This window comes from Mandrillus leucophaeus, unplaced genomic scaffold (genome assembly GCF_000951045.1).
Source record: "Mandrillus leucophaeus isolate KB7577 unplaced genomic scaffold, Mleu.le_1.0 Scaffold1, whole genome shotgun sequence".
Lineage (NCBI taxonomy): Eukaryota > Metazoa > Chordata > Mammalia > Primates > Cercopithecidae > Mandrillus > Mandrillus leucophaeus.
In genome coordinates this window covers 15,545,125-15,552,666 of record NW_012098097.1, presented here as the reverse complement: position 1 = coordinate 15,552,666, position 7,542 = coordinate 15,545,125, and the positions used below count along the sequence as shown (strand labels likewise).

Below are 7,542 nucleotides of genomic sequence, written 5' to 3'. Positions count from 1 at the left end.
GGCTTCTCATTAGGATAATGGACTTGGTTTGACTTGGGAACAGCTTGTGATGAATGTCTCAGAAGACAGCAGGGCTCCGTGACGTCCCCAGGAAGGTGTGGTTGTGCTAGGGGTGGCCTCCCGTCAACCCTGCACACCGCAGGGAGATTTGCTTGGCAATCATTTCGGGTCTGAGAGCTCCAATAAACGTAAACTTTTATGTAAGGCCCTATAATTGGAAATTATGGATGTATAATTTACGTATGACTTAATGAATGATTTATATAATGTTAAGTGATGATTTAGATAGAAAATATGACCCCCTCTTGCAGAATCTTTAATGAAAAGCTTTGGTTCTTATGAATTTATTTCTGGAGCTCTGTTTGAACTCAGCATGTTTGACATAAATCAGATCTAATTGTCATTTTATGATTAATGAACATATGCTGGCCGTTTTTCCCCATAATTAAACTTTATGTTCCGTGCATCTGACAAAGCAAAACAAGTTGAGACTTTGACAGATTGGTGTGTGTCTTTGTGTGTGTGTGCGCTCATTTGTGCATGCCTTTACTCTGTTCATGTCCAAGTACTCGGTTTCTGGAAAGTCGGGTTTTCAGAGGTGTGAGCGAGATTCTAAGAGTTAGCATTCAGACTGTGAGGCTTCATGTGCTTTTGGAGGATGGACAGGGCACAGGTCCAGCCTGAGGGGAACGCGGACCCTTCTGCCTGTCGCAGATCGCACCCGAGTGCCAGGCCAAGCACCGTGGGGGGAGGGGAGGCATTTGATGTGCTCTCCTGGTGGGGAGTCCTAGTGCCCGAGAGCTTGACCGCTTTCTCAGGCTGTGGTTATAATAAGGAGCCCCAAGAAATGGTGGAAGGTGGTTTCACTGCAAAAATACGCATGTTTTCCTTTGTGCTATCCATACACTTCAATAAGATTTGTAGTAATTTAAAAAGTGAAGGCCGGGCGCGGTGACTCAGACCTGTAATCCCAGCACTTTGGGAGGCTGAGGCGGGCAGATCACGAGTTCAGGAGATTGAGACCATCCTGGCAAACACAGTGAAACCCCGTCTCTCCTAAAAAATACAAAAAAAATTAGCCAGGTGTGGTGGCGGGTGCCTGTAGTCCCAGCTACTTGGGAGTCTGAGGCAGGAGAATGGTGTGAACCTGGGAGGCAGAGCTTGCAGTGAGTGGAGATTGCGCCACTGCACTCCAGCCTGGGAGACGGAGCAAGACTCTGTCTCAAAGAATAAATAAATAAAAATAAAGGGTGAGACAAGCATGCGAAAGGAAAATCATCACCACTGATCGCCTTTGCTCACTGCTGTTCCCCTCTGACTATTGCAGGACGTAGACAAGTTTGGCAACGAGATCACCCAGCTGGCCCGGCCCTTGCCTGTGGAGTATCTCATCATAGATGTAAGTGCCCCCCATGCACAGCCTGGGCAGACAGACCCATCAGGCGCCTTGCAGGTGGGACTGCTGGGTGGTGGCTGCTCAAGGGAGGAGGCTGCAATTTAAGGCACCCTCTGCCTTGTGCTGTGCCCACCCCATAACAGGCACCCAGGAGTGGTTGTAGAGTCACTGAGCGTGCGGTGTTGCTGTAGAGTCACTGAGCGTGTGGTGTTGCTGAAGTGCTTACAGCTTTAATGGCTTTTTGTTGTAGTTTCAGGTTTTTATTTCCTTGACATCAGCCTAGGGGTTAACTGTCCCCATACTAAAGTACAAAGGACCACCGACCCCAGGCTAGGGAGCCTCTGGAAGGCAGCGAACCGCCATTGCTTGGGTCTCCAGTCACCGGAGCATCAAGCAGTCTTGTCCAGATGTGCCGTGCTTGGTGTGTGGCTGTCAGCTGTCCTGCACATGCAGGTGCTGCCCTGGCCCCAGCACAGCTGCCACAGCCCACAGTGCGTCCGGGCCACTTCGTCCAGGGTGGGCCCCAGGGGACGCACCTGTGACTCAGTGTTCTTGAGTCAGGGATCAGCGTGGTTTACTGGGTGGAATTCCAGGAGCCACAAATGCCCCTGGCTCTTCCACATCTTCCCAGTGTCTCAGCTCCTTTCTGGAGGCATTTTATGGTCATGGAGATATGGCTGTGCCATTGGCCACAGGGCAGCAAGGATGGCAAGATGAGTCTTTGGATCAGCCCCACCAGAGCTCTGTCCAGAGTGGACGGGAGGCAGCTCATTTGCTATGCTGCGGCCGTGCCAGGATCTATTCAGGCTGCATTTGAGCTCGAATGGGCATGTGATTCAGGCAGTAAAATATCATTGCATTCGGAGCAGCAGGTCCCCACGAGCCAAGCCCATCGATGCACCATTCCAACTGACAGCTCCCGAGAACATATTTATTACGTAGGCCATGGAGGCATCTGGTTTTTAGACTACCTGGGGTGTAATTAAGATGAAAACAGATTGATGGAGCATACACCCAGGAGGAGCCGGCATGATTTAAAACCAGCTTTCTCAGGTTTTCTACCCCGAGCGGCCTCCCCACCCCTTTCCTCTTCTTTTATAAAGGAAGTTAAGTTTTTGCCTTAGTGCAGTTTTTCAGAAGTTCTTGTTTTTGGGAGAGCATTTTGTTCTGTGATGCCCAAACTCCTTGACCCTGTGGAAGTGAGGCATGAGGAGTCCTTGAGAGCAGGTGCCCAGAGAGGTGTGTCAAGCTCCATGCCCAGCCCCGGGTCACAGGCGCTGGCCTGGGTCAGGGTTCTTAAACCTTGGGATGGGATGGCTGGGCAGGCAGGAAAAGGCACCAGCCAGTGTTCCTGGGGCTTCTTTGTGGGTTCTGGGGGCATCATCTGGCTGATAGACGATGGGTAGGGTAGGGAAATGGCTTCAGTGTTTAAGATGGGAACTGATGCCCTGCCTGGGACATCTGGGATGGGCTGTGTGGACTTCGGTTCTGTTACCCTCCAAGGGCCAGTTACAAGGCCAGCAAGACCCCGGTGGTCCCACTAGCTCGCTCACTAGCACGTGTTCTGGGGGTGCCGCCCTCCCCATTTCTAGGCCTTCCCAAAGGAGACGCCTGAGCAGGCCAGGCTTTTGTCTCTGCAGGAGGTCAGCACCTCCCCTGTCTTCACCTGGTACCCGGCACTGTGTGTACCAACACTATGTGTACCAGCCCCGTGCTGGGCACCCAGGAGGCGAGTACTCTGATCGTCTTCATCTCGAGGAAGAGTAAAGTGAGGCCCAGGATCCCTAACTGACGAGGCCATGTAGCCGACATGTGGCACTGCGGCCCGAGTCTTCATGCCCCGCCCCACCGCTTGCCCATGAAGGGCCAGCTCAGGCCAGAGATGCTGCCAGTGGCTCAGCTGTCCTTCCAGAGCGGCTCGTGCTGGCACAGCAAATCCTGGGCCAGCCAGCTCAACAACAACTCACTGCCTTTGCTGATGCAGAAAACAGACCAGAACCACACTCATTCTTTAGAAACAGTCCCAAAGGAACCAGAATAGTTCCCCTAAATCTGGAAGAGGTGTGACCTCGGCTGCTGCTGTTCTGTTGCAGAGAAAAGCAGCATCAACTCAGCTCGGGTGCTTCTTTGGGGAGGGGTGTCTGTCACAAAGAATGAAAGTTGTATTTCTATTGATTCTTGCACATTTAACCACTGTCCGTGTAGCTTCTATTGATTATATGTTAGGTGCAAAATGCCCTCTGTTGTCATTAAGGCCTGTCTGAGCCCCTGAAGTACTTAGCTGGCCTTTGGGTATCAGCTGTGAGGGAGAGAGAAGAGCTGAACCCTGTGTTCCTCAAGGGCCTTATATTCACCCCTGCCTGGAAAAGCCCACAGCTCCACGGAGTGGCCCCCAGCATTCAGAAGGGGCTTAGCAAGCTGCTGGAGGGTGCTTTGTTTCTTGAAAGCTGGCTGATTTCCTCATGTGCCCTCCAAATCCAAGGACACGAATTTATCTTCAGCAAAGTCAGCTCCTAACAGCCTCCTGGCCCCTTCCATTCCCTTCTTGTCACCTGGACAAGGGGTCAAACCTGCCTTTAGTTCCTCCATAGCAGAGGGAGAGAACCTGCGTGAAGGGAAGCTGTGCCGCGGGGGGAGTCCCAGTGCCCTTTTTGTAGGATGTCGAGGCCAGTGCACAGACCAGAGGCTGCCCGGATATGGTGTAGTTTGCCTCCGAGATGGCAGAGTTTCAAAGTGTTTGTTTAGAGATGACACTAATAGATAACGGTTCCCTTCGACGGAGAGCTTGTAGAACTCTCTCAGAATTGCTGGGAGTCGTTAACTCAGGCTCTGGGAGATGCTTTGGGCTGGCTGGGAGTTGGCCACACCATTTTCAGCCTCATTTATCATGGGTTTATGTTTTTCTTCATTAGATCACAACAACTTTCCCCAAGGATCCAGTTTACACTTTTTCTATTTCGCAAAATCCATTTCCTATTGAAAACCGGGATGTACTGGGTGAGACACAGGTGAGCTCTTTGTCTTTAGAAACATAATTTAAGGTAACTGCTGATTGCTTATCTAGTGTCAGTATTGTTTTTCCAGAACACATCAAGCTTTCAAACGCTCCCGATGCATTCTCGTGACAGGTCAGCTGGGGCCTGCTGTGGGGCACTGTTGGTCAGGTGGACGCCCTTCCTGTGGCTGGGTGATGGACAGCCACAAAGGCTAAGCCCCTGACGTCCTCAGACTGGTCCCATCCTCAGTGGACCTCGTAATTTTCCCAAATGTGTCACTTTGTGTCTTCTGCCAGCAGCCTCGTCACTGTTGGTTTGGCCTGGCCCTTGCCTGGTCACCTGCTCAGGCACCTTGGGGCTGTGTCGCCCCTCGTCCTGGCCTCGGCTTTCCCATGTGTAGTGTTGATCTGCTGTTTAGCGTGGCTCACGTGTTGGCCTCTGCTCTCACCAGCAGATCAGGCCAGGTCCGATTTGCTGTCGTGCCTTCTGCATACTGTGTAGACAGGCTATGTACACACGATTGTTCTTAAATCATAACTTGCTAACAGACATTTCAGAAGGTGTTTAAAGAATGTCTATAATGAGGTTTTCTTCAGTGGCTGACAAAGCTTCTGTGCTTTGGTCCCCTCAGTGCCCATCCGCCCAGGGAACTTGGGGTGCTCGTAGAGGTGCAAAGCCAATTATTAGGGTGCACTCTTGAAGCTCTGTGTGTGGTTCTGCTGAAGGTGTCTGTGCTGCATCACGGCTGCCCTGCACATTCCTCCCTCTTGCCACCCTATATGGAGAATACAGTTTGACAGGAAAAGCCAGACGCATCTCCCTGCCCTGAAGGGGGCCCCAGGCCCCTCCCACAGCCCACTCTTCACCTGGGGGCCAGGGTGCATTGCCATCTGTTTGACTGTGTCTCTGTCTGAGTCACCTTTTTTAATTCTTCTTCTTCTTTTTGAGACAGAGTCTCACTCTATCACCCAGGCTAGAGTGCAGTGGTGCGATCTTGGATCACTACAACCTCCACCTCCCGGGTTCAAGCGATTCTTCTGCTTCAGCCTCCCAAGTAGCTGGGATTATAGGCACGCACCACCAAGCCTGGCTAAATATTTTTAGTAGAGGCGGGGTTTCACCGTGTTGGCCAGGCTGGTCTTGAACTCCTGACCACCTGCCTGCCTCTGCCTCCCAAAGTGCTGGAATTACAGCGTTAGCCTCCGTACCTGGCCAGTCTGAGTCAGCTTTAGAAGTGTGTCTTCTTGCACATCTGGGTAGTCAGGTGTGCTGAGAGCATCTTCTTGGGAGAAGAGGGCAAGAGCTTGCTTTGCAGCTGCCTGCTCCTCTTTCTTGGACCCTGTTTGTGGTTGCAGAGGCAGAGGGAGAGGTGCCTCTCAGCATTCAGTGTATTGAGTTGCATCTTAGTAGGAAACGGCTCTGTTTCGGGGTCTGGCACTGGGGAACTGTATGGAACATTCATGTTTATTCCTGTCCCTCTAGGACTTCCATAGCTTGGCCACCTATTTGTCCCAGAATACCTCATCCGTGTTCTTGGATACCATCTCAGATTTCCACCTCCTGCTGTTCCTGGTCACCAACGAAGTTATGCCTCTGCAGGTGCGTACCCAAGTGTGGTGTCTGCCTGAGCAAGTGGGCTTTGCCCGCCAGGAGATGCCTGTGTCTTGCTTTCTTTCCTCACAGACCAGAGCGTGACTGGGAAACTGGGTCAAAGCTTGGGGTCACATGTTGTCCCCCTCATTTGTCCTGTGGGCAGAGTGTAGGCAGCAGCTTTTCACAAGAAGCTTGTTGATAGAAAGATGAATTTTTTCACCTTTAGCGTTTTCATTGAGTGTCTGCACCTCTGTGAGGAAGTACGGTTTCATCTGTTACAATTGGATGGCAGGCATAGGTGATTTAGCTCTGCCTCCAGCATTAGAGTTAGACAGTTTAAAAAATTCCTGTTCTAACAGTTTCAGAGTCACAGCCTCTGCTTTTTACTCTTATCTCCCCTCCTCCCAAATCAACTCTGGTTTTATTGCCTTGGCCCAGAAGGCTTGGCCAGCTTCCAGACCCCAACCTCACAGCTGCACAGTTGGCATTTTTAAGAGGCACCGCTGGGGGAGAAGAGGGCGAGTGCTTTGCAGAAGCGGCTGCTCTGGGTAGTCGGAGGGCAGTGAGCAGCAGCTCCCAGGAGGTTCTTGCATGTGCCGTGTGTGGGGGTCCAACTTTGGCTTTTTCTTCACTGTTCAAGCCGACAGGAAATGCCAAAGAGAAAGGAGCAAATTCTTTCTGAGCTGCTCCGCCACTGACTCAGGACCTTTCCCTGAAGGAGACAGAATGGAGAGGCTCCTCCTCCCCCGGCCTTTCTCTGTCAGGAAGCCTATAGCTGTTCTTGTATCCTGCTAGTTTATTTTGTGTCTGTATTTTGTCTCAAAACCACTCACTCGGGTATTTGACATCAGGCACCGTGTGCCTCTTGCCTGCCTGTGCCTTCCTTAGTCAGCCCAGGGAGCTGCACCTCCTGCTCCCAGGTTCAGCTGCTGCCCATCTGTCTGGACAGGTGGTGAAAGGTGAGGTTCCTCTGCACCAGAGCCACCTTGCTAGTATACTGCACTATTTTTGCAGTCATCTGTTGGAAGACATTCTCTGGAGGTACTGAGAGCTCCTGAAGGCTTTATCCGTTTCTCATATATGATTTTTTTTTTTTTTTTTAAGACGGAGTCTTGCTTTGTTGCCCAGACCGGAGTGCATTGGCACAATCTTGGCTCACTGCAACCTCTGCCTTCCGGGTTCAAGTGATTATCCTGCCTCAGCCTCCCGAGTAGCTGGGATTACAGGTGCCCGCAACCACGCCCGTCTAATTTTTGTATTTTTAGTAGAGACGGGGTTTCACCGTGTTGGCCAGGATGGTCTCAAACTCCTGACCTCGTGATCCGTCTGCCTCCGCCTCCCAGCGTTGGGATTACAGGCGTGAGCCACCGTGCCCATCCTTAATGCATTAATCCCCTGCACTTTGACCCGGAAGGCTAGGATAGAGAGTGCCTTTTTCCAGACATGATGGAGAAGAGAAAGAGGCAGGGGGATGAAATGTAAGGGAGGAGGACACGTCTCACAGCCAGGGTTCCGCCCTCCATCCCAGCCTCCAGGACGAGAGGCATGAGCTCCTAT

General features: G+C 51.6%; 1 protein-coding gene across 1 annotated transcript in view; it reads left to right on the top strand.

Annotated features, from left to right (window-relative positions):
- NPLOC4 (nuclear protein localization 4 homolog (S. cerevisiae)) overlaps positions 1-7,542 on the top strand; it is a 92,216-nt gene that overhangs the window by 70,223 nt on the left and 14,451 nt on the right. The window contains exons 12-14 of the mRNA XM_011993679.1: positions 1,328-1,399; positions 4,309-4,404; positions 5,875-5,991. Coding sequence (XP_011849069.1) covers positions 1,328-1,399; positions 4,309-4,404; positions 5,875-5,991 — 285 coding nt within the window. The remainder of the gene's footprint in view (positions 1-1,327; positions 1,400-4,308; positions 4,405-5,874; positions 5,992-7,542) is intronic.